This window comes from Saimiri boliviensis, chromosome 8 (assembly GCF_048565385.1).
Source record: "Saimiri boliviensis isolate mSaiBol1 chromosome 8, mSaiBol1.pri, whole genome shotgun sequence".
In the NCBI taxonomy this organism is placed as follows: domain Eukaryota; kingdom Metazoa; phylum Chordata; class Mammalia; order Primates; family Cebidae; genus Saimiri; species Saimiri boliviensis.
The window spans coordinates 106,132,906-106,160,139 of NC_133456.1; the positions used below are offsets into that span (position 1 = coordinate 106,132,906).

Genomic DNA, 27,234 nt, shown 5'->3' on the forward strand with positions numbered 1-27,234 from the left:
CTTTTAAAGGTACCTTTTATCTAAAAACTGCTAGAAAACATTGGTTTGTTTTGAGGAGTACACTTCTTAAGATTTTATAAAAATAACAATTTAGTTCATAATCAGCTTTTTATAGGAATAATGCCATGTATTGTATGTCACTTATCCATTGCTCATTTTCTAGGTGTAAGTTGCAGGAAAAAATAATCCTATGTCGAGTTAATATCCTACTTGCATGATTACATCATTTAACTCTCTGTGTCTCTCTCACACTTGAGATATCTGGAAGACTACTCCATAACTCAATAACACTTTATTTTGTTCTGGCTCTGGGCTTGGCTTTCCCAGGAAGCCAAAGAAATATAGGAAGGAGAAATGTTTAATGGCCGCTTTTCTACTCTGGTATCTTCCACCAGAAACTGTATTTCTTCATAGCTGGACATTTAACACAACACACAGCATCCTAGATTTTTTTTTTTTTTTTCTGCAAAAAAAGAGTCATCTTCTCTTTTCTTTTTTTTTTTTGAGATAGACTTTCTTCCTGTCTCCCAGACTATAGTGCAATGGCACAATCTTGGCTCACTGCAACCTCTGCCTCCCAGATTCAAATGATTCTCCTGCCTCAGGCTCCCAAGTAGCTGAGATTACAGGTGGGCACCACCATGCCCGGCTATTTTTTTATTACTAGTAGAGATGGGGTTTCACCATGTTGGCCAGACTGGTCTCAAACTCCTGACCTCATGATCTGCCCGCCTCAGCCTCCCAAAGTGCTGGGATTACCTGGCCAAGAGTCCCATTTCTTGATGTGGCTGAAAGTAGGGGTTAAATACACACATACACACACACACACACACACACACACACACACACACACACACGTTCTCACAAGCAAAATAGATGGATGTATATATTTGTATCTGTATAGTTTTTGTTATTCATCTCAACTCAGAAACACTCTCCACTCCTCTTTAGTGCCCACAAGATGAGATGCTATAAAATAGTTGCCCTCTGGGCTGGAGAGCCTACAGTAGCAGTTTCAGATCCTTCACCAACACTGTCATCATTCTGCTGGACATCACTTTCAACATTTTTTCCTGTAGGCAATATCTACTTAAATGAATTGAAAGACACTTTCTTCTGCTGCTGTTAGTGTACTGTCCACTAGTGAAACATTCTTTACCTGGGCCACTGCCAATGATTAACAGGACGTTTCATGTTTCAGAGTGTCACACCCTCCGCAGATTGTTCTGCCCATTCACAACTGGGAACCAGAAGAACAACCCCGCAAAGAGGAGGAGGTTGGACCATTGGTGGAACATATTTATGAGGTAGCTATTGTTTGTGTTAAAGTTGTGTTAGGGGTTTATTCTTAAGCTCTGTGCAAACAAATTCTATGTAGCATTATTATTATTTATTATTATTTGAGATGGAGTTTCACTCATCCAAACCTCTACCTCCCAAGTTCAAGTGATTCTCCTGCCTCAGCCTCTCGAGTAGCTGGGATTATAGGCATCCACCACCATGCCCAGCTAATTTTGTATTTTTAGCAGAGACAGGATTTCTCTATGTTGGTCAGGCTGGTCTTGAATTCCCAGCCTCAGGTGATCTGCCCATCTTGGCCTCTCAAAGTGCTGGGATTACGGGCATTAGCCATCATGCCCAGCCCTTTTTATTGTTGTTGTTCTTGAGACAGGGTCCCATTGTATCTCCTAGGCTGGAGTGCAGTGGTGTAATCACAGCTCACTGCAGCCTCGGCCTTCTGGGCTCAAGCAATCCTCCATCCCAGCTTTCTGAGTAGCTGGGACCACAGGTGCACACCACCACACTTGGCTAATTTTTATATTTTTTTCTAGAGATAGGGTTTCACCATGTTGCCCAAGCTAGTCTCAAACTCCTGTGCTCAAGCGATCCACCCACCTGAGCCCCTCACAGTGCTAGGACTGCAGTAGATAGCATTTTAAAAGCCATCAGCCCAAGTTCTGAGCTGTATTTACTGCGTAGGTTCTCGCTGTTATGCTATCATACTGCAGTGGGGTGTGATGGGGTGTTCTGTTGAGTAATCCTGGATATAATCACTTGTTCCTTAGCATCAGTCATTACAGGCTGAAAGCACTTTATCTTGTTACTGTTGTTGTTGTTGTCATCATTTTAAATTATTTCCTTTTTAATATTTGGACAACCTGGACATAAAAATGGCTAGCTTCCTACATTATTTCCTTTTTTCCTACATTTTGAGATATTCTTAAAACCCACCTTTTTTTTTTTTTTTTTTTTTTTTTTTTTTTTTTTGAGGCAGAGTATCACTCTGTCACCCAGGCTGGAGAGCAGTGGCCAGATTTTGGCTCACTGCAACCTCCGCCTCCCGGGTTCAAGCAATTCTCCAGCCTCAGCCTCCTGAGTAGCTGGGACTACAAGCACGAGCCACCACGCCCAGCTAACTTTTGAATTTTTAGTAGAGACAGGGTTTCACCATGTTGGTCAGGCTGGTCTGGAATCCCTGATCTGATGATCTGCCCGCTTCGACCTCCCAAAGTGCTAGAACTATCGGCATGAGCCACCACACCCGGCCAATCCACCCATCTTTTAAACTGCAGGTCACCAACTAGAAGGTACCAGTCAGAAAATGTTATGAACTATTCACTACTGTGCTAAAAAATAATAATAATAATAAAGGCACATATAATATATGAGATGGGTAGATGGTAGGTAGATAAAAACAATTTTACTTTTCATCCAAAGAACCCAAATTGGAAATGAGTATCTTATTCTGAGATTTTAAATAGTTTGTTGATTAGTAAAATATTTTTCAGAAGTGAATCAGTGATGCATAAGAAGGAGCTGGTTTTCTTTTCCCATTTGAGGCATTACATTGTAAACAGGGAGAAGGTCTGTTGACCCATCACCTGAAACATTTAATTTTTTTTTAGTTAGAAACCAACACATATGGCTGGGCACAGTGGCTCAAGCCTGTAATCCCTGCACTTTGGGAGTCTGAGGCAGGAGAGGCACTTGAGGCCAGAAGTTTAAGACGAGCCTGGCCAACATAATAAGGCCCAATCTCAAAAATAAATAAAAATAAATATTTTTTTAAAAAAGAAATCAACATATAGCAAAAGATTAGTTTAGTAGTTGTTCAGGTTTTTGTTTTGTTTTGCTTTTTTTTTTTAATAAAGTCAAGAGTAGTTATTTCTACTCATTTTCAAGGGACCAGGCATAGAATTTTGGTAAAACCATGTTCCAAGGCGTTCTGTTTGAGGTTCCTTCCCGATTCATGCCTTCTGTTCCTTCTCTTTGTAACTCATACCTCTAATCTAGTAATTCTGACTATGACTTTCATCTCAGGCTACAAGGCACATGAATAACATCCCCTAAGATTAACAATAAAGCCTTTTCAAAACTGATGAACTGTTTACAAATGTGAGGAAGATGCCTCAACTCCTGGGCAACGTCAGCATGAAAACCTCCGTCATCTGCCCAACCTGAGGCTCTGATTCAGAAGCCTTGTCCAAAGCTGGATCAAAGCTTTGTCTTAAGCTCTTTTGATAGCAAAAGGATAACACAGTCTCCAAAGCCACTCTGATTAAGAATCTCACTGGAAAAAAGAAAAAAAGAAGCTGTCAAATCATTTAATAAAGCTGTGTGTGCTGGTTTCTGCTCAAGAATGGTGAAACTTTAAAGTTTGAAAATATATTCAGACTCAATCATTCTCAGGGCAGTCCTGTCTCAAATCTTAGTGTAAATGGATTATAAAAGTTTAGGGTAATTACTGGTAATGCTAAAAGAAATCATCAAATATTTTATACATTGCTAATTTCATGACTCAAAATGTACTATATCAATGGTTGCCATGCTTCTTTGATAAGATAAACAGGGCATCTAGTAAGCAAAAGCAATTATCCATTATTTTATAGATCACTGAAATTTTCAGAACTGTGAAAAAAAAGAAAAAAACAGAAGATCCCTTCTGTCTTTAAAGTAAATTTTTAAAAAAATGCACTTAGTGTTTTGGGCAAACACTTTTGTGTCCTCCAAGTACAGGATTCATACGTTAAAAAATGTTCATCTCTTTATGAGATGTAGCCTTTCTTGCCTTGAGATTTGCCGATGGAAACTGAAGGAGCTCAGCTTTGAAATGCACACTTGGAATGAACTGTGGTGATCATGGGCCTGCCTTGGCACTTGATAGATGGACATTCTTCTAGAGGGTGAAAGAGCGTGCATCACATATGGTTGCAATTGACAGTCAGTAGTCAAGAAAGCGGAGGCAGATTTCAATGTAAAGAAGGAGTCATTATGTTTTGAGGCATATAATCAAAATTAAAATTTCTAGTTGTATGATTAAATTAACAAATTTAAAGCCAGCATCACAATTATCAGACAAGGTTAGTATGGTCTTCACTGAGGAAATCCATTCTTAGAGGTTCATGGATTGAAGAGTTTTCGCTAAACACCAGCTCATGATGTTTTCAGTGTTTCTTGCCATATACTGTAGACTGAATTTTCTTATTTTCCACATAGTCCAGATGACTTAAAACCAACAATATGTGCTTTTTAAAATGGGTGTAGAGTATATGGAGTTTGATTTCATCTCTCTGCCTTTGGTTGTGTCATTATATAACATGTCACTTGTTTACAGCTGCACAATATTGGACCAAGTACGATCAGTGACACCATCCTGGAGGTGGGCTGGCCTTTCTCTGCCCGGGATGAATTTCTTCTCTATATTTTCTATATTCAAACTCTGGGACCTCTGCAGTGTCAAACAAATCCTGATATCAATCCACAGGATCTAAAGGTAGGAGTCTGGTCTAATCAGTGGCTTTGTTGATTTTATTTTTATAACATGGAAAAAATACAAACTGGGCTTGTTTAAAAGAGAAGAGTGAAATCATTTTACGTTGCTTCAATGATCATTGATCAGACCTTTTTGTTTTATGGTTAAAACATCAAGCCTAATTTAAAATATCACTCCTAAAACAACTTAAATTTATTTTAGTTTTATTGCTCATAGGGACTTGTTATTTATTTTACCCATTTTAATAGGCACCTTTTTTTTTGGCTCCGTTAGCAGCACACCCAAGCCAAAATCATAAATAGACATGTCAAGTGTAGGAGAATTAGTATAAAATGCTATTTTTAAAGTCTTTTTGGTCTCTTGCCGAATTTCGTAAGGATCTTTGCCAAAAGAGGCTCTTCCAGCTGCAGCCCATAGCAAGTGGTAAACTGTGATAATTTGCCAAGGGCCATGAGAACTCCCAGAATGGAATGTTCTGGACCATATTCTTTAATTGAAGCTTATAGCCCAGAGCAGTGCTTTTCAAACTGCATCGGAATCAGAATCACCTAGCTGTTAAAATGCAGGGTCTGGGGTTGGACCTGAGATTCTGCCTCTCTACAAGCTCCCACCTCCTGTACATGATGCCAGTCTGTGGGGCCTGAATTTCATCTGATCCCATCCAGATTAAAATCCAAATTTGGCTTTAATGTCCTTCTGGGAAAGAAAGACATGAATTAGCATAAGCCCTTGAAAATGCCACATTTGTATAAAGAAAAACAAAAGACAAAAACATCTTGTAGTCAGACATTGTCCTCAGGAGAGAACTTCATGTAAGAAGGAACGTTCTCCTAGTAGCTACCAGGACACAGCGTCTCTGTTAGAAATGGTGCAGTGCAGGATTCACGGAACACCAACCCCACCAGCCAGGACACAGCATGTCTGCCCCTACCTCAGCCAGTGGCACTGGGTCATTACTCATTATACAAGCCATTCTTTTTCAACCCAACACGCCTTCTATTCAAAGGGAAGACTAAACGGGGGTTCATTAGTAAATGACTTATAGGGCAACAGCCTCTTTCTTTATGTGGAAATAATAAAAAAAAGGCCACTTGTATTACATGAGAGTCTTTAAAACACTTCCTTCCTGGATTTTTTTTTTCTCATTTCCTCTTTGCTCTTCATTGAGATGATTTTACATTCTTTAAGGACAGTAGCTTATTATAAAATAACATCTGCAAATGCAAATGTATAACATTTAAATAATTAAAACTTTTACATATTCTGCACTGCATTTAACATGTACGTGCCGTCATTCTTTGAGCACGTGATTCTGCAGAAACTTCTCTTTTTGAGTGTGATGTTTAGTTTATATCTGACACTATTTATATATGTTTGTATATATTATGTAACTTGTTTAATATACACCATGTTGGTTGTGAGTTATTTGTTTCTTTGGGGCATACAGTGACTGGGATAGTACTAATAGATGACTTGTCTTAAATGTTGACAGATTCTTGAAAACTGAGCAATAGTATATACTAAGCACCTGGTGTTCCCTGCTCTCCACTTATTCTTAAATGTATAGACTTGAAGTAAAATTCTGTCTGAAGCTAATAATTTTTAAAATGCAATTAAATTATATTCATTTTCCTAAAACTTTCAGTCTGTGGAAATTAAATGTAAGATTTAACTACAATAAGAAGTAATAGCTCCCTTAAATAACTAATCATAGCAATGTGTGAATTCTTGAAATTCTAAATTTATAGAGAAGTTGAAATGTTATTACTTTCATTTTCTCAGAGTACTGTCACCTAGACTTCATAAATGCTCCAGAGTCTAAAAGAGTTTTTATTAATAGACATTTAAAACACAGATAATCAAGAGAGTTTATATATTAGTGGCTGCAACAAATTGAGAGTACTTGAAAATTATTCTCCTCTTAATAAGTAATTTTTTGAAGCTGTTACTAACTTACTTGGCAATTTAATTTTTCCTAGAGAATGCAAAGATAATCTTTTCTTGGTCTTAAATATGACTTGGTCTTTAGTGAAAAACAATCTCTTACCCGTTGTCTTCACCGTAATAGATTTGAGAAATTTTTTATTTTAACAACAATTTTAGATTCAAATTAGCATAAAAATGAATTGCTCTTAAAAAAACAAAACTGTGCCATAGCCAGGCACAATGATGTGTGTTGGTAGCTACTCAGAGGGTCGAGGTGGGAGGATCGCTTGAGGCCAAGAGTTTGAGGTCAGCTTGGGCAACATAGCAAGACTCCATCTCTTTTTAAAAAAATTGTATAGTTTTATTTTTAGCAGGAAGCAGAGAGAGGATGGGCTTATGAAAATAAAAAGGGAGGAGGCAGAAATAACATTTGTGAAGGCAAGAATTCAATTTCAGTATCCAATCTTACTTACTGGAGAAGTGAACTAAGGTTCAATTCCTGACTATTTGGTTCTATCATTTCTTTATACCAGTGATATAGGTAGTAAATGTCTCATAAAACAGCTGCATCTATGAGCAGTTCATATCTACAAGTCCTTCCCCCTTTCTGAGGATGCTCCAGTCCCCACTGGACTAGCCTCCAAAATGTCCCAGGCCACCATGGACCTGTCAGAGTGGAGCTCTCACTCCAGCTTTCTAAGCTGAGGGATTTGCCATTTTCTTCCTATGTTTTCCTCTTCAATCATTCCATTGATTTCCTTTCAGCAAAATCCCTTTCCGTGGTGTTCAGATCCACTTTGTGGTCAACATCCCCTTTCCTTACGTGTTCTCATGTTGCCCACGTCCCACTGGAAAGACGCTCTCTTCTTCATTACCTCTTCCTAACCCCTCACAGATCTCTAGGGAAACTTGTGAAAAATAATCCAGACTTCCTAAGAAGCGTTTTCAAGGTCACCCACTCCAGGAAATCATTGCCACTAACTCTAAAGCCTTCAGAACTTCCCAAATATACCCTGAGAATTCTGACAAGTTCCCACATACTTCATTTCCCTCAATTAAACTTATTTCCACCTAAGTATCAGTGCTGAATGTAATGTATTTAACAAATGGATTTTTTTTCTATTTTTTAAGTTATTCATATGGCAGCAGTTCTGGACATTGTTATTTTTCTTACAAATACGTACTTTTACAGCATCAAAGCCCTATTGAGGATAAAGTTGGGTTTTTGTGGATTGGCTTGAGAACTGAAGCACCATTTAAAACATCATTTCTAAAGAGAAATGCATTCTGAGTGCCAAACATCTAGCCTAAAACCTTCTGAAATACAATCAGTTTGTAACTTGGACATGCACTCCAAATACAACAAAACCCTGCCCATCTTCTCACATAAGTCTCAGCATCTGATAAGACCCAAAAAGGTTGAGGGTTTTTTCACAGTAGAAACTGGTTACAGTTTGCTTATCCCAGCAAGTTACCCTGATGTCCCCAAAGTTTTGGGAGAAGACATTGACTACTTGTGAAAGCTATTGCTGGGATCATCCTGTAACCTGTGGCCACTTCAGGAAACACCGGTGAAAAGTTCTCACCCACAACCACCTCACTTGTTGCCCAAACACAGAGCTTTAGCAACTAAATTGGGGTGGGGCAGGGATGACCACACATGGATGCTTCTAGAAGTCAGTGAGTTCTTATTCTGAATATTTGTCTTGGACCAGGTGCATGGCTCGTGCCTATAATCCCAACTCTTTGGGAGGTCGAGGTGGGGGGAATCACTTGAGGCCAAGAGTTTGAGAGCAGCCTGGACAATATAGCAAGACCCCATTTCTGCAAAAAATAAAAACAAATTAGCCAGGCATGATGACACATGCCTCGAGTCCTAGCTGCTCAGGAGGCTAAGAAAGGAGAATTACTTGAGCCCAGAAGTTGGAGGCTGCAGTGAGCTGTGATCACACTGTGGTGCTCCAGCTTGGGCAACAGCATGACATCTGCCTCTTGTATACTTTTTTGTATCAGGGTTCATGGGATTCATTCAGCTTGGTTTGTCAACATTTTCAAACCTCAGGGTGTGAGGGAAGGTGAAATCAGGGTTAGGCAAAGGGATGGGGGGCTGGAGTGGATCAGGAAAGACTGGGTGAGCTGCACAACCAATGTTTCCCGTGAGTTGGCCCCAAGGCCCAACTGACTTCAGTGTAGGGTTATGGAAGTGCCTTGGGGACATCCCTTCCTGCTTTCTCTTTTGCCTCCCAATGAAAATGTTTCTTCCTTTGAGTTTCTGTTTTTCCTGTGATAGTTTCTGATTCATCGGGTTCAGCTGTGTTTTCTGTAAACTTAGGGGCATAAGCAGATGTTCAGGGAGGGTCTCCCGCCAGGCTTCATGGTCTAGGTCAGAGGTAGACGATTTTAACACAGCACTTAATTCACATTGTACCATCTGCAACATTTTGAAATGTTCAGCTGCCTGCAGCATCCAAAGCAATCCATGAAAGCTAATATTTTCCAGATCCTTCTTGGAATAAAATTTTGGAATTGAGTAAAGCATTTCTCAACTAATCTAAAGGCAGTACAGTAATCATTTCAGACTATCAATTTTCTTATTTTGGTGGGCTTTATCCTATGGTTTGGAGAGTCCTGCATGCAGACTGTGATCTTTAGATGAGGTTGAAAAAGTAAAACCTATTGAAGAGCTGAAAGTTTCATAATGAGTAAAGGATCTTTCTTCTTTCCTTCCTTCTTTCTTTCTTTCTTTTTCTTTATTTTCTTTTCTTTCTCTGTCTCTCTCTTTCTCTCTTTTTCTGATGGAGTCTTACTCTGTCATTCAGTCTGGAGTGCAGTGGTGAGATCTCAGCTCACTGCAATCTCTGCCTTCTGGGTTCAAATGATTCTCCTGCCTCAGCCTCCTGAGTAGCTGGGACTACAGGTGCCCACCACCCACACCCAGCTAGTTTTTGTGTTTTTAGTAGACAGGGTTTCACCATGTTGGCCAGGCTGGTCTCAAACTCTTGACCTCAGGTAATCTATCCTCCTCAGCTTCCTAGAGGCTGGGATTACAGGCGTGAGCCACTGCATCTAGCATTTTTTTTTTTTTTTTTTGATAGGGTCTGGCTTTGTTGCATGGGCTGGAGTACAGTGGCGGTATCTCTACCCGCTGCAACCTCTGCCTCCCAGGCTCAAACGAAACTCCCACTTTAGTCTCCCAAGTAGCTGGGACTACAGGCTTGTACCACCCTGCCTCGCTAACTTTTGTATCTTTTTTTTTGTAGAGATGGGGTTTCACCATGTTGCCCAGGCTGGTCTCAAACTGCTGAGCTCAGGCAATCCATCCACTTCAACCTCCCAAAGTACTGGGATTACAGGTGTGAGCCACCATGCTTGGCCTAGGATTTTTCTTTAGTTGGCAAGATTTTGTAATAAATAGCCAAGTGTGAGATGCAGCGGAAACAGGCTTAGATGTCAGACTGTACCTAGGAGAGGAAGACCAATAAGATGCCCACATATCACTTGTGTTAAGACCATGGAACACCATTTTGGGCCCAAGTTCAAGAAAACAATCCTGAGATAAAAGTGGCCTAAAAGAGTCCATAGACAAAGAAGAGCTTAACATGAGAGAAAGCCAATGCTATTTGTAAAAACTGCTGTGAGTGCCATGGAAATCTGGACACTGCTGTCGAGAGTATCTCCTGAACCAGACCAGTCCCATGGGAAGTCCAAATTACAACCAGATAATATAAACGTGGAAAGCAGAGACACAGAAACCATCCATTCATTAGGGATGAGTTTTAGAGTTATGTTTTAGAATGAGTGGGTCTGCAGACAGTGGTTTGGCATATTTGTATGGTTGTGTCTTATCCTGAAGTGTACACTTTCTTCCTGTCTTTGTTTACTGGTTTTCCTTTATTCAGAATGCAGGCACTTCCTAGCACAACAGTTTTTGGTTCTCTCTCTCTCTCTCTCTCTCTCTCTCTCTCTCTCTCTCTCTCCCTCTCTCTCTTTCTCTCTCATACACACACCCACACACACACTCTTAAAAATCAAAACATATGGCCAGTAGCTCATACATGTAATCCCAGCACTTTGGGAGGCCAAGGCAGGAGGATCACTTGATGTCAGGAGTTCAAGACCAGCCTGGCAAACATGGCAAAATGCTGTGTCTACTAAAAATACAAAAATTAGCTGGGCATGGTGGTGGGCACCTGTAATCCCAGCTACTTGGAAGGATGAGGAAGGACCGCTTGAACCCAGGAGGTGGAGGTTGCAGTCAGTGAGATCGTGTCACTACACTGCAGCCTCAGTGACAGAGCAGGACTCCATCTCAGGACAAAAAAAAAAAATCAAGACATGGTAAGATGGAGATGATTTAGTATATCTTTACCATTAACTGCTGATTTCTTTTTGGAATCATTTTGAGAATCTTGACCTCAGGAGCTGTAACTTACGTCCTAGCTGAAGCATTATTTGATATCTGTTACTTGCTGCTTTAATGCTCAGCTGTCTTCTATAAACTGTCCTCCCAGACCTTTCAGAAGGTCTGATCAGGAGAACAGTAGCCAATTTTAATTTACTGCCTCTCCAATTGTGACGATCTAGTGACGTCTATAGCTTGCCCCTGGACCTGGCCAGTCTGTCCTAGGTATACTTTCTCTTTCTTATGGGAATGCTACCTCTGATAGAGGAATTGTATTCGCCTTTTACTCTTAAAAGTGCCTGAATAGCTACATAGCAGATACCAGATTAAAACAAACAAACAAACAAACAAACAAATAGGGTGCTTGAAGATCCAATTCTTGACCACCAAAGACAGAATTATTCATTCTGAGATTTTTATCTTCTCTTTGAGATGGTCTTCAGGTTTGCATATATAGTGAGTTGATTCTTTTAGTTATGCTTTGCATGAACTTTTCAGAAGATTAAAAAAAAGTGGGGGTTTTTCTTTCCCTACAAATCCTCAACATTCGTGTCTTAAAGAAAATTACATGGTGGACTAACCCCCCGGCCTTGTCTCCACGTAGGTATAATTATAGGCAAAGTATATGAGAGTTGTCTGTTGGTTCTTGCGTGCTAGGAATATCTGAAATCCAAAAACAAATTACCAACAAGAAAAAGATAGTGTGCATTGCTTTCATTTAGCTTCACAGGGCCCTTAATCTAATTCTACCCAACCCCTTTCTTCAGCTATAGGCTGCACTTCCAACTGTATTGCACATTTAGGCTGCATAGTATCCCTTTAATCCATCAATTTAAATCTATGCCACAGTGAAGAGTTGGGTAAAGAATTATGAAAATCAGAAATTCCTGTTGGAGCCAAATTCTGAGTAGCAGCTGTAGAAAGAAACGTGTTTACCAACAGTTATTTCCTTATTGCAGAAAGAAGTCATTTTCATTTGTTCTGCAGAAGACATTTTTCGTGGTTACCACCAGCTTCTCCTAGCACTTCACAAACTGTCCTGGGAACCATCTGCCTATCATGGGTGCTAAAGGCCAGCCTCCTCCACCCTCATTGGGAAGCCATGGCCTGTGGGTTCATGGTCAATTGTGAAAGAGATTCCAAATGTTCATGGAGAAAATGGGCTTTAACTGTTGTTTACATTTCTTGGATAACTTCTTCCTTGCTTTTTGTTTTGTTTTTCATAAAATAATTTCTGGAATGCCATTTCAGAAAGCGGGTTTGCAAGCTATTTGGAGACCTTTTGACTATGGTGTTTAAGAGTGCCATTCCTCTATTTGTAAAACAGTGTCACAAAAGAAAGAGATGTGTTTCATCAACCCCTGCCACGTGACGCTCTCATTCTCTAGCTCAAAGTAAACCCTGTGTTTTATTGAGAGACCACTTACATATGTTTGTGAATGACGATTTACCTCAATAGGTCATGTTCTTCATTTGTACACAGACACATCTGATGAAAACTCAGGAAGTTAAAGAGTTTTCTTCAGGGTATTGTTTTGTTTTGATTTTTGGTTTTTTTGGAGACTGTTTCACTCTGTCACCCAGGCTGCTGGAGTGAAATGGTGCTATCTTGGCTCACGGCAGCCTCTGCCTCCCAGGCTCAAGCAACTCTCCTGCCTCAGCATCCTGAGTAGCTGGGATTACAGGTGTGCACCACCACCAGGCCAGCTAATTTTTGTATTTTTGGTAGAGATGGGGTTTGCCATGTTGGCCAGGCTGGGCTCGAACTCCTGGCCTCAAGTGATCTGCCCACCTCGACCTCCCAAAGTGCTGGGATTACAGTGTGAGCCACCACACCTGGCCCTTTGGGCTATTGTTTTATCACTATTATTACTGCCTACTGCTAATCATAATAGGCTATAGCTTGGGAATAAAGAGTCATTCCTAGTTCTTTCTAGTGCCTCTTTTCTGTAGTTTAGTTAACTACAGAGTTCACCTCTGTAACATAATTGTCAATGACCTATAAAAAAAATTCACATGATTCATCTCAAAGCAAAATCTACATGGATACCCACATAGTATATGATAGAAAACATATGAGAGAATTCTAACTGGCGATTTCCACAATTCTTAATTTTCTACCTAAGCTCACTTTTTATCTTATGCCATAAAACCTGTCCTATCAGATCCTTGATCATTGAGCATCTGTATCAGGCCATTCTTGCCTTGCTATAAATACCTAACACTGGGTAATTGATAAAGAAAAGAGGTTTAATTGGCTCACAGTTCTGCAGGCTGTACAGGAAGCATGGTGCTGGTACCTGCTTGGCTTCTGGGAGGACTGAAGGAGATTTTACTCAGGACAGAAGACAGAGTGGGGAGTAGGCACTTCACAGGGCGAAAACAGGAGCAAGAGAGAGAGAGTGGGTGGGGCTGGGAGTGCCACACATTTTTAAACAACTAAATTGTAGGAACTCAGAGTGGAAGCTCACTTACCACCAACGGGATGGCCCAAGCCATTCATGAGGGATACATACACTCCCATGACCCCAGCATCTCCTACCAGGCCCCACCTCTCACACTGGGAATTAAAACTCGACATGAGATTTCGGAGGACAAATATCCAAAACATAACAGCATCCTTGATCTGTGGGGCTGCTTCTCCTCCTCATTGTGCCAGGCCCTGCCATGGCCCTGAGATGTCCCAGCGCTGACAGGGCTGGCCTATCCAAGGCCTCCCCTCCGGTTCATGCACTCCATCTCCCAGGGTTTCAGCCACTGGTCTTCAACAACACTTCAAACTACCCTGCCTTCAAGACATTCAACTCAACTTTCCTTTCTCCTCCAATTCAATCTCCTATTTTTATAATGGTCTCAATTGTTCTCTTCAAGAAACTTTTTCTTCCCTGGCATAGATGTTTTCTCTGACTCAGTTGCCCCATCCCACTCTCAGGACTTCCTCTGGCCATACCTTCTTTCCTATCAAGCCTGGACTCCATGAAGAGTTACTTGAAACATGCCTTTATTAGCCCCCATAACCCCCTGTTTCAAGTATCCTTCCAAGTCCCTGCCCTGAAAAATCTCAGTCATGCACAGTTCCACAGCCTGGCTTCTCTACTCCATAGCCTGAAGGTGCCATGAAAGACTGATGTCCGCGCATGTTTACAGAGCAGCCAGGGTCGCAGGAGCATCTGCCACTGTGATGATCACTCTTCCCCATCTTCCTCATTGCCTTGTCTAAACCTTCACCACTCTCTCTGTCCTTCCTACGTAATAGCTCTATCATTACTATTAGGAGGTGGTCTTAAAACAAGAGAATCTTCAAATGATCCATTTCCCCATCCCAAGCCCCTCCCCACCTGATAGGGTTAGGCTTTGTGCCGCTACCCAAATCTCATCTTGAATTACAATCCCAATAATCCCCATGTGTCAAGGGAGACACCAGGTGGAGGTAATTGAATCATGGGGGCTGTTTCCTCCGGCAGGTTCTTGTGATAGTGAGTGAGTACTCACGAGATCTGATGTTTTTATACCTGTTTGGTAATTCCTCCTGTGTTCATTCTCCCTCCTGCCACCTTGTGAAGAAGGTGCCTTGCTCCCCCTTCACCTTCTGCAATGATTGTGGGTTTCCTGAAGCCTCCCCAGCCAGGCAGCACTGTGAGTCAATTAAACTTCTTTCCTTTATAAATTACCCAGTCTCGGGCAGTTCTTTAATAGTGGTGTAAGAATGGACTAATACGCCCCCCACCCCACACACACATCTCCTAATCATCTCTCTCCCATCCTCAATTTCTTTCTAACACTTCCAGAGGAAGAAGGCTTATTCCTCCAGCTCCATGATATAACTTTACTACATCAAGTATCCCCATTTCCCATATCCTCAGCCTCTTCTCTCCGTGGGCATTCCTCGGGTTCTGTGAACTTTGTTAAATTTCTCCCATCTTCAAAACAAACAGTGAGTGCAGTAACTTGACTCTGTATTCTCTTCCAAGAATGGTCCTCTTTCCCCTTCCATTTATAGTCAAGCTGTACTTGCTATCCTTACTTCTTCGTTTCTCACTTTTTTTTTTTTTACAATTTTACATTTTTGTACATTGTTCATAATTTTAATGTTAAAAATGCTAAAGGCTCATCATAAGAATATAGAAGGCAATATGTTAAAACATAAAGAAGAGCATTTTAAATATCTAGTAGTGTTATCACCTGTTTACTGTTACTTTTTCTATTTATGCATTATTTTTCCACTTCATCCATAAACGTTTTATGATTACACATACTGCCAATGAATAAGGAGACCTGGCCAGGCACAGTGGCTCACACCTGTAATCTCAATGTTTTGGGAGGCTGAGGGAGGAGGGTCACTTGAGTCCAGGAGTTCAGGACCAGCCTTGGCAACATAGCAAGACTCCATCTTTACAGAAATAAAATTCACCAGGTGTGGGGGGATGTGCAGGAGGACCACTGTGCTGAAATGAGCTGATTGTACCCACTGTGCTCCAGCCTGAGCAACAGAGTGAGACACTGTCTACAGATACGAAAAATAAATAAATGAGACCCTTCAAAAATCTGTAACATTATTATCATACCTAAATAGATATAAACAAAACTTCCTTAATATCATCAGATCTCCACCACCCTTACACTTTGAGGACTGCCCTTCCAGATTTTTTCTATTTATAGATATGCAATGTCAGATATATCCATTTTTATTAAAAATGCAATCTTATTATATATGCTATTGGAAACCTGTCTTTTCCCCTTACTAATATCTTGTATCTTTCTAAGTTCCAGTGGAGCTTCATTTTTAAATGTCATCATTTTTAAAACTTGTCCAGTAGTTTTTGTATAAATATATCATAAATTATTTAATCAGTAACCTATATATGCCTGCAAAGTGTTAGGCTACTGTTACTATTTTTCTTCTATATTATAAATAGTGTTGCTACGAACATCAATATTTTGTTTTGATGCCTTATTTGGGGGACAAGGCTCAACTTGCCTCTGAGCCATAGGGAATTTAATATAAGAACTACAGAAGGATTTAATTTCATACCTTTTTCAATATCCATTTGTTAAAATCCATTTACTCTTGAGCTACTGCAGTTGAATTTCTTCCTCCATCAATCTCTCCTCATAAAAGGACATCTGTAATTTTGTTCTTCTTTTATTTTTTTTAGAAGCAGGGTCTCACTTCATTGCTCAGGCTGAGAATGCAGTGGTGCGATCATAGCTTGCTGCAGCCTTTAACTCCTAGGCTTAGATGATCTTCCTGCCTCAGCCTCTCAAGTCTCTGGGACTACAAGCTTGTACCACTACATTGGCTATTTTTTTTTTTTCTTCATTAGCAATGAGGTCTCACTATGTTGCCCAATCTAGTCTCAAACACTTGGCCTCAAGCCAAGATCCTCCTGATTTGGCCTCCCAAAATGGTGGGATTACAGGCATAAGCCTGGCCCATAACTTCTTTTTTAATGTAATTTAAGTTCCAGGGTACATGTGAAGGATGCGCACATTTATTACACAGGTAAACATGCGCCATTGGTGGTTTGCTATACCTGTCAACCCATCACCTAGGTATTAAGCCCAACATACACTAGCTATTTTTCCTGATATTCTCTCTCCCCAAGTCCCCACTCCCCTGCCGGACCCCAACAGGCCCCAGTGTGTGATGTTCCCCACCCTGTGTCCATGTGTTCTCATTGTTCAATTCACACTTACAAGTGAGAACATGCGGTGTTTGGTTTTCCGTTCCTGGTGTTAGTTTGCTGAGGATAATGGTTTCCAGCTCCATCCATGTCCCTGCAAAGGACAAGACACAATTTCCAAGTTAGTGCATAAAGGTCTTTGCCCTTCCCAAATCCTCTGCAGGATTTGGCATTCTTTGTCACTCTCTTATTTTTGCAACTTTCTTTTCCTTAGGCTTCTGTAAAAGCCACACTTTCCTGGATTACCTCCTACATCTGATTTCCCTGCCTTAGCTTTCCTCTCCAGATCATCTCTGTCTCCCTGTTTCCTGGGAGGCTCTAAGTGAGTCTGCGCTTTGGGTTTTGCATTTTCTCATTGGGCAGTGCAGATCAGCTACCAGGCAATTGAGGTACAGCTGAATAGGCACAGATGGGCTGTAGACCAAGCGCACAGAACATCCAACAGAGGTTCAGTGAGTGTGCCTGGGGCCGTCCGGACTGGAGAGCAGTAGTTCATGCTGGAGCTCAGGACCTAGGGCCCTTGGGGATAGAAGAGGTTGAAGAAACCGGCGAAGGCCAGCATGCGAGGACCTGTGCATGCCACACTAGGGAGTCTGGACTCCATCCTTTTGTTTGTCTGGTAGTTTTTTCCAGGTTTCATGACGTAACTGAGCACTTTCATTTCATCTTTTGTGATTCAGCCTACATCTGCAACGTAGAAATTTATTTCTTCATTCTATAGAGATGAGCATACTATTATTGCTCTTGTGACTACAACGAGAAACCGTGTAAAAGAAGTCATAATTCTCAAGGGTGGGAGTGGGGAGCAGAAAATTAGGTCTCTGTATTCAGTGGGTCTAAAATAAAGAATGTTAATGGGATATTCTGTGTGATTTATTGGAATTCTCAAAATATTTATCCAGCCAGCAGATGGACTCAGCATGGAACCTGAGACAAAATAGTAAGTTCTAGAACATTAACAAAACAAACTCGGGGCTGAAAACAGCCTCCATTGCAGCACAGTGGGCATGTAGCATGCTTTGGAAAAGTCATTTTCATCAGGGCAGAGTTTTCTCCTAAAGGAGCACAGGAATGTGGAATTCAGCCATGTGGATGTCGGGTCCTTGACCACATCAGGCTGTTCCCCCAAATGAGGTTGGCACCTCACGTTTCTATCACCTCAGGATTCATCTCCCCATACAGAATGTTCCTCAGTTTAACTGGCCCCACTATACAATGAGAGAAAAGTAATGAGACAAGAATGCCTCATGTCTGAAACGTCACCTGCATGTTTTCTATCCTTATGGGGAAATGACTTCTGCTTAAAATCTTCTCCTTGCAAGACAAACTTCCTGGGAATGCATTCCCCATGCTTCATGAATTCCTGTCATTGGAGAGTGGAAAAGCTTGTTCCTTGTGTGTGCAGGTCATGTCACTGTCAAACACACTGCTGGTAATCATGACATGTCTGGATTCTCATGTGAATCATATTCCATTGAGGAAAAAAAAATGCCTAGAGTTCAAGGCTAATGAAAATGCAGCAACTGTTCATGCATTTGTACATGGTATCTCCCACTTTGTTTCTGCAGCCTGCTGCCTCCCCAGAGGACACCCGTGAGCTCAGTGCCTTTTTGCGAAACTCTACCATTCCTCATCTTGTCAGGAAGAGGGATGTGCCTGTGGTTGAATTCCACAGACAAAGCCCTGCAAAAATACTGGTGAGTTATCCCAGCGTGCATAGAACTGAGGGAAATGAGTGGATTGGACAGAACTTCCAAATACAGATGGTTTTAACTTCAAGGATCGTTCTTAGTCTCACTCAGATATTCCTAATGTTTTTGGCAGTATATATCGTAAGAATGAAAAGCAACTTTTCTGTAAGAATTAAGGAGCACTTGCAATATAACTTTTTCACTTTTCTAAAGCTGCCATGGAGGCCACCTTGGAGAATGATGGTAAAAACATCAACTCTGATCTTCAGTCCATTTCAGGAACATACAGTTTCAGTTGTTAGTCTGTGCATAGATGCAGGGCTGTGGTAGTTTGAAGTGAGCATGGGCCCTTGGGGTTTTGCACCTGTCCCAGAATCTGAGTCCTCTGCTTATCTGGAAGAGGCAAGAATGGTGTGTTCAGGGCTGGGTGTGATGGCTCACACCTATAATCCCAGCACTTTGGGAGGCCAAGATAGGAGGATCCCTTGAGGCCAGGTGTTTGAGACCAGTCTGGGCAACATAGCAACATAGTAGCCTCTACTTTTTAAAAAAGACATGCTGTATTCAGGTTTCCTGGGCCAAAACCCTTGCTAAGTCTCAGCATTGGGGTCTGTGGCAGCTCAAGCCTGAGCTTAGTAAGCCCTTAGCAAATCTTCAGTATTCATGAGTCAGCACCTTTTTTTTTTTTTTTTTTTGGAGATGTAATTTTGCTCTGTCACTCAGGGTAGAGTGCAGTGGTGCAATTTCAGCTCACTGCAACCTCCACCTCCTGGGTTCAAGTAATTCTCCTACCTCAGTCTCCCAAGTAGCTGGGACTACAGGCACATGCCACCATGCCCAGCTAATGTTTGCATTTTTGTAGAGATGAGGTTTCACTCTGTTGGCCAGGTGAGGTTTCACTCTGTTGGCCAGGCTGGTCTCAAACTCCTGACCTTAAGTGATCTGCTGGTCTTGGCTTCCCAAAGTGCTGGGATTATAGGCATGAGCCACCATGCCCAGCCAGAGTCAGCTTTTTAAAATTTTGTTCTCCCACTCATCCTATTTCAGCAGCTTCTAGTGCTTTATCCTTTCTTGTGAATAGCCATCTTCTTCCCTGACTATGTGGCAAGGGTTCAACGTGAATGTCAGGGTTTCATCTGTGTTCTACAGACCATCTCCATAAAAAGTAGGAAGCTACATGCACATTTCCAGCTGTGTAGAAGTAATCAGAGATCACCTCAAAAGCTAATACCCTTCTCAAAAGCAAGCAAATAAGGTAAGTGAGGATGATGAACAGGTACAAAATATAGTTAAATAGAATGAATAAGATCTATTGTTTGATAGCACAACCAGAATGGCCATAGTCAACAATTTATTGTACATTTAAAAATAAGTAAAAGAGCATAATTGGAAGGTTTATAACACAAAGCAAGAAATGCTTCAGGTGATGGTACCCCATTTACCCTGATGTGATTATTACACATTGTGTGCCTATGTCGAAATAGCTCATGTATCCTATAAATATATGCAACTACTATGTAACCATAAAAATTAAAATAGATATATAAAATAAAGATAAAGCAAGAATGCAAACATTCTGTGCTAGGGGCAGGGACAGGCTGGGCACACTGGGTCTGGTATGCAGGGCACAGATCGAGCAGCTACTTCCTGCCCCAAAGCTGCAGTTCAGAAGCTCAGTCCAATATGCAGTGATTTGTGGTGACACTGAATCAAAGGCCACAGTGACAAATCCAGGATTGTCCAACCAAAGAGACAAGCCAAAGAGAGAGACCCGGCTGGGCACAGTGGCTCAGTGTAGAATACCACCCCTTTGGGAGGCTGAGGTGGGCAGATCACCTGTGGTCAGGAGTTCAAGACTAGCCTGGCCAACATAGTGAAACCCTGTCTCTACTAAAAATACAAAAAAAAAAAAAAAAATTAGCCACATTTGGTGGCAGGTGTCTGTAATCCCAGCCACTCAGGAGACTGAGGCAGGAGAATCACTTGAACCTGGGAGGTGGAGGTTGCAGTGAGCTGAGATGGTGCCACGACACTCCAGCCTGGGAGACAAAGTGAGACTCAGTCTCAAAAAAAGAGAGAGAGACAGAAAGACCCTTGGCAGAAGGCCTCAGGGCAAATGAGAAATAAGAAAGGGAAGGTGGAGGCAGAACTGGAAGAAGAGCTAAAGTTCTTTCTGTAGGGGCAGCAGTCACTGTCCTGGCTGGGTTGAAAGCCATTAGACACCTAACCTACCTATGCTGCCGATCCTCTCTAGACTGGATTCATCCCTGAAACTTGGAATAGCTCCTAGACTTGTCCAGGTGCCACAGTGAACTGGCCCAAGGGAGCATCCTCCTTCCCTACCTGTCCACAGTACTGACAGCCCATTAGGGTAGTCAGTATGTTTTGTTTTCTTGTTGTTTTCTCAACATGTAGCACAGTACCAGCTCATCTGTTGAGCAAACGTGTGAATGACACAGTGAATGAACCCATCACAGGCACTACTAATAGTTTCTGGAGTCACCTTCTAAAATGCTCCATGGTGAGCCCTTCTACCTAACTGTTCTTAACCTAAACGCTCTCAATCCCAAATCCAATTATAAGCAAATGATATACTGCAAACTGTTTAAAAGATAATGGTAGTGACCAAATTCATTAGCCACCCGAGCTGCTGAATTCCAAATAAAATGGCTGCATTTATTTATTTATGTCATTTTATTTATTAGAACATAATAAATAATTAAAAGCAGCCATTTTTTATAACAATGTTCAAGTCTGCTTTAGGGACTAGAACTGCTACGGCCAGTTATGAAACTGATACAGTTCAAGGTAGCTATCACTGAAGAAAGGAATCAGTGCTAGAGAAATTGAATCCCTGATATTCTCCCTGATATGAGTTTTGTAGAACTGAAACTCATATGCTTGATTTACATAACTGAAAAATTAAAGTTTAAGAAAGGATTTGCAAAAAATAAAATGTAATGACAGTGAGTGCGAATGTTAACAATCAGTTGTCCTTTCTATTAAAGCAGAAAATGCACTAAGGATAGTCTTCTACTCTCTCAGCCAACTTAGTGGCATCTGTGGGATGTGTGTGTGTGTGCATGTGTGCAAGTGTGTAAGTGCACATATAATGGGAAGGGAGGATGCAGAGGTTCCAATACAGGAGGCAAGACTCAAGAAAGATGATGCAAGGGGTGGATCTGGGCAGCCCAGAGGCACCCATGAGACCATGGCTTCATGCTAGAGAAGCATTAGCCCAAAAGAGTAGTTCATGGTTTTTTGTAATCCACAGACTTAGGGTACAAGGACCCAGAAGAACAGCCCCTCCACCCCACAGGCTCTGCCTCTCCTTCAGTTCTGAGCTCAAGGCAATTCATTAGGGGATGCTAGTTGGAGTTATCAGATGATACAGAGAAGGCTCATGAGTTTTAAGGAAGACAAATGGGTGGCAAGGGGGAAGCTGGACAAGTCCTAAATCAACTTCCTTTCCATTCCTGTACTCCTGTATTTACCTTGAAATAACTATTTTTTAAAAACAGAAGCATAGCAGAGTAATTTAAATCTCTGACAATCATTTATTTCAGTCCAGTAAAGTAGAATAACACTATATTAAATTAATCATACTCCTACTCCTGAAAATCCCAAATGTGTTGCCCATCACATGGCCAACTTTTTTTTTTTTTGAGACAGGGTTTCTCTTTTGTTGCCCAGGTTGGAGTACAATGGCACGATCTCAGCTCAGTGCAACCTCCATCTCCCATGTTCAAGTGATTCTCCTGCCTCAGCCTCCTGAATAGCTTGGATTACAGGCATGTGCCACCATATCTGGCTAATTTTTTTGTATTTTTAGTAGAGACAGGGTTTCACCATGTTGGCAAGGCTGGTCTCGAACTCCTGACCTCAGACGATCCACCTGCCTCAGCCTCCCACAGCGCTGAGATTAAAGGCATGAGCCACCGTGCCTGGCTGGATAACTTTTTTAAGCCATAGTAAAGAGCCCTCAAAGAGGATATTAGGATGAAAGTGATGTAAACAAATCCTAGTTCTGTGTCTCACTGATGCAAAAGTTTTCAGGAGTTTTAGTTTGTGATAATGAAATAGCTTTGGAGTTGAATGGAGGCAACAGTGGTACACATTGCGAATGTCCTTAATGCCACTGAACTGTACACCTAACTTTAAAAATGGTTAAAATAGGTTTTAAAAGGTGTGTCTTAAACATTTTTTGGCATTCATGTATTTCATCTTGACCAGGCGTCCCCAAACTTTTTACACAGGGGGCCAGTTCACTGTCCCTCAGACCGTTGGAGGGCCGCCACATACTGTGCTCCTCTCACCACCAATGAAAGAGGTGCCCCTTCCTGAAGTGCGGCATGGGGCTGGATAAATGGCCTCATGGGGCCGCATGCAGCCTGCGGGCCGTAGTTTGGGGATGCCTGATCTTGACAGTAGAAAATGTTTGAACTATGGAAATTGATAGAAAAATATAATAAACAAATCTAACTTAAATAATCAGTTAAACTTAAGTCAAATGAACCATTTATTATGATAGAAGTACCTGAAGTTACATGACAAAAAAACTACGGCAATTGGAAGATTGTACTTTAAATTTTTTTTTCTTGAGATAGAGTCTCGCTCTGCTGCCCAGGCTGGAGTGCAGTGGCATGATCTCAGCTCACTGCAACCTCCACCTCCTGGATTCAAGTGATTCTCCCATCTCAGTCTCTCAAGTAGTTGGGACTACAGGTGCCCACAACCACACCTAGCTGATTTTTGTGGGTTTTGTAGAGACGGGGTTTCACCACACTGGCCAGGCTAGTCTTAGATTCCTGACCTCAAGTCAACCTTCTGCCTTGGCCTCCCAAAGTGCTGGAATTATAGGCATACGCCACTGCACCTGGCCTCAGGTAAATTTTTATGACACTGTAATATTTAAAAAACGTAACAGTTCCTTTTAGGATAAGTTAATAAAGTTCTGTATGTTATAATTTTTTAAAGCTTCCCTGGTGAACAATAGAACAGAAAAGGACATCATTCTCAGCAAACTAACACAGGAACAGAAAACCAATCACCATATGTTCTTACTCATAAGTGGGAGTTGAGCAGTGAGAACACATGGACACAGGGAAGGGAACATCACACACCCATGGCCTGTCAGGGTATGTGGGGTTAGGGGAGGGATAGCATGAGAAGAAATACCTGATGTAGATGACATGTTGATGGGTACAGCAAACCACCATGGCACATGTATACCTATGTAATAAATCTGCACTTTCTGCACATGTATTCCAGAACTTAAAGTATAATAAAAAATAAAATAAAATAAAATAAAGACATCTATAGAATTCTAATACACAGTACTAATGGGAGAAGCCCTCTGAAAAACCAGTGTCCAAACTTATGCAGAACTAATCATTTGAAAAATCAAAGTTTGAGTATGTTTTTTAACTTCCACTTCAGGGTATGCCTCATGAGTACACTGAGACGGTAGAGATCAATAACTATATATTTTTTGAAAATTGTGTATATTTGTGTGGCAGGGTCTATTTTTTCCCTTCTATTGTTTCTCTTTAAAAAATTTTAGGCTGGGCGCGGTGGCTCAAGCCTGTAATCCCAGCACTTTGGGAGGCTGAGGTGGGTGGATCACAAGGTCAAGAGATCGAGACCATCCTGGTCAACATGGTGAAACCCCGTCTCTACTAAAAAATACAAAAAATTAGCTGGACACGGTGGTGCGTGCCTGTAATCCCAGCTACTCAGGAGGCTGAGGCAGGAGAATTGCCTGAACCCAGGAGGCGGAGGTTGCGGTGAGCCGAGATCACGCCATTGCACTCCAGCCTGGGTAACAAGAGTGAAACTCCGTCTCAAAAAAAAAAAAAAAAAAAATTTTAAACTTCCGACTATCATAGAAACTTACTCTCAGATCATTAACAAAGGGCTAATCTTACTAATAAATAAGTAGCTCCTTAAAAGTATATCAGAGGCCAGGCACAGTGGCTCACAGCTATAATCTCAACACTTTGGGAGGTCAAGGCATGAGGATGACTTGAACTTAGGACTTTGAGGTTATAGTGAGCTCTGATTATCCCACTACACCCCAGCCTGAGACAAAACAAGACACATGTTTCAAAAAAAGAATATCGGGAAAAGATCAATATTCTAATACAAAAATAGACAATATGTGAAAAGTATTACATACTGTTAGTCATTTGTGTTTTGATTTTTCTTGTTTTTATCCATGTAGAGAGTTTTAAAACTTTTTAGTTAAAGTGACTAATTTGTGCTTTGTGGTTTCTGGTGTTTGAATAAAATGTTAAATGACCATTAAAAAAAAAGAAAGAAAGAAACTTTCAGATGAAGGCTAAGGCAGTTCTTGATTTCCATATCTGGTTTTGTTAACACATATGTTACTCTCTCTCTCTTATTTATTCAAAAATTGCAAATCCTATGCCTCCCCATGTCCTAGAGTCAAAACAACTCTGGATAGAAAGTGATTATGCAAAGTTTATTCTAAAATCAAAAGTGAAATAAGCCCTCCTACAGTTTTTGTTTAGTTAAAAACAACTTACTGAATCACATTTCTGATGAGGAATTTGAAAATGCAAAATGCCAATATCCTGTGTTGGGATCATAATTTCCAATTTGCATGGGAAAAATTTGTATCTACAACATTGAAAAATAATTTCTCCTCTGCCTAAGAATACCCTCGCCTTTCTCACCCCGGGCCCCTGCTGTTTTTGTAGCAATCACCTCTGTCTCCTCTCCAAATTTTCCTGTCTTCCCTTTCATTGCTCAGCTTGTAGCCACCTTGCCTTTCTTAATGCCTCTTCAGCATTTGATACTATTGGTCACTTCCTAAAACTCTCACATCTCTGGAACTCCCCCCAAAACATCCCCTCTGGTTCTTTCTGCTATTTGGATGGCCCCTTCTTAGAAATTCTCTTCTAAGATTGCTCTCTGCCTGTCCTTTCAACGCTCCCGTGCCTCAGGATTCCATCCCAGTCCCCTCCCCTTCTCTCCCATCCATTTAATTTTTTGCATGACCATAGTTCCAGTCTTTCCTTGGTGCCTCCTGTCATCTCAGCCCTCCCTTACTGTATTCAAGCCTTAAAGGCATGATCTGGATGTCTAAGAGCCACCCCAGTCCTCACTTGCCCAAAACCCTTGTCTCCATGACTCACCAAATGTATCTCCTCTCTAGAATCCCCAGTCTCAGTATTGCCAGCACCCATCCATCCCACTCTCAAGAGAACTCTCCATGCAACCTCTGTGTAGTCATCATGTGTCTAGTCTATTTTCTAAACTTCTCCAAATTTTATCTTCCTTTCTCCATTCCACTGCCTCTGCTCAGCTTTCAGCATCACTTACCAGGGGCTCTTGTAATGGGCCCCTGTCACCCTCTGCCACCTACTCTTCCCTCTCTCTTCTCTTTCCTCTTATATTACCCATCCCTCTAAAATACAAACCTGATCAATACCCCTGGATTTGAAAACATCACAGGCTCCCCAGCGCTTTCTGAATAAAATCTAAACTCCTTAGCATGCGTAGGAAGACTCTTCATGTAGACTTTCTCTCACTGCTATCTTATTTCCATCTGTCCACCTCACCCTCATAGACCCTGTCCTTCCCTTTCTTGAGCATTCCCTGGTCTTATACAACAGAACCATGGGCCAGACCTCCCATTCTGCTAGGTGACCTCCCATTCATACTCTTCATGGCTCATTCCAAGAATCGTCTTCTCCAGAACCCTCCAACAGAGCTGGCTAACTGGGATTCCCATCTGCAGGAGTCTGCAACTCCTGACCTTGATGCCCCTGTTGCCTCTAAGGGAGGGATTAGCGGTAAGCCGCATGTCAGCCATGGAGCACAGGTCAACATGAGAGTCCTTGAAAGGACCACAAACCACAGAGTTTTGAGAATTCCTTTTCCTGCTGTGGGCACCATATTAGTCCATTTTCATGATGCTGATAAAGACATACCTGAGACTGGGTTATTTATAAAGAAAAAGAGGTTTAATGGACTCATAGTTCCATACGGCTGGAAAGGCCTCACAATCATGGTGGAAGGCAGAAGACAAGCAGTCAAGCAGAGAATGAGAGCCACTAGAAAGAGGAAACTCCTTATAAAACAATCAGATTTCAGGAGACTTATTCACTACCATGAGAAGAGTATGTGGGAAACCACCCCCATGATTCAATCATCTCCCACTGGATCCTTCCCATAACACGTAGGATTTATGGGAGCTACAATTCAAGATGAGATTTGGGTGGGGACACAGCCAAACCATATCAGCACCTCAGCACCCAAATCTAGTAGCCCAAGGACAGCCCATTCACCTGCCTTTGGAAATAGTCTGTAGGAATTGAACCTTACAGCAGTTTATCAGATAATATATTACTAAACCCTTTGCAGAGAATTCTAAGGATCTTGAAAAAGGTTCTTATGGTAATATGTTCCTGGATTATTCTGTGTTATATCCATTTCATTAGAATGAAATGTGCCAGTCAACTACTTCACATAATATCCAATACATTGATTTTTATTGAGCACTAATAGGCCAATGTTGAGTGCTTGAGATATGAAAAATGAATAAGCATGGGCCACAAGATAAAAATAGATCCGTGAGGGAGTACAACTAGTGACGTATCATTCTGTGCATGGCACATGGGAAATTATGATTATGATGCATTCATTTATTTCCATGCTGGAATCTGATTAGAAAATCTGATTTGAGGACAAGCATGGTGGCTCATACCTGTACTCCCAATACTTTAGAAG

At 41.4% G+C, this 27,234-nt stretch overlaps 1 protein-coding gene and 1 long non-coding RNA gene across 2 annotated transcripts in view; one reads left to right on the forward strand and one right to left on the reverse strand.

The window, feature by feature from the left end:
* Positions 1-16,919, reverse strand: part of LOC141585452 (uncharacterized) — a 31,527-nt gene extending 14,608 nt beyond the window's left edge. The window contains exon 1 of the long non-coding RNA XR_012518932.1: positions 16,800-16,919. This is a non-coding gene — a long non-coding RNA (uncharacterized LOC141585452). The remainder of the gene's footprint in view (positions 1-16,799) is intronic.
* The window catches only part of ITGA8 (integrin subunit alpha 8), a 186,224-nt gene that overhangs the window by 130,911 nt on the left and 28,079 nt on the right, over positions 1-27,234 (forward strand). The window contains exons 24-26 of the mRNA XM_003930633.4: positions 1,202-1,307; positions 4,616-4,774; positions 18,355-18,483. Coding sequence (XP_003930682.1) covers positions 1,202-1,307; positions 4,616-4,774; positions 18,355-18,483 — 394 coding nt within the window. The remainder of the gene's footprint in view (positions 1-1,201; positions 1,308-4,615; positions 4,775-18,354; positions 18,484-27,234) is intronic.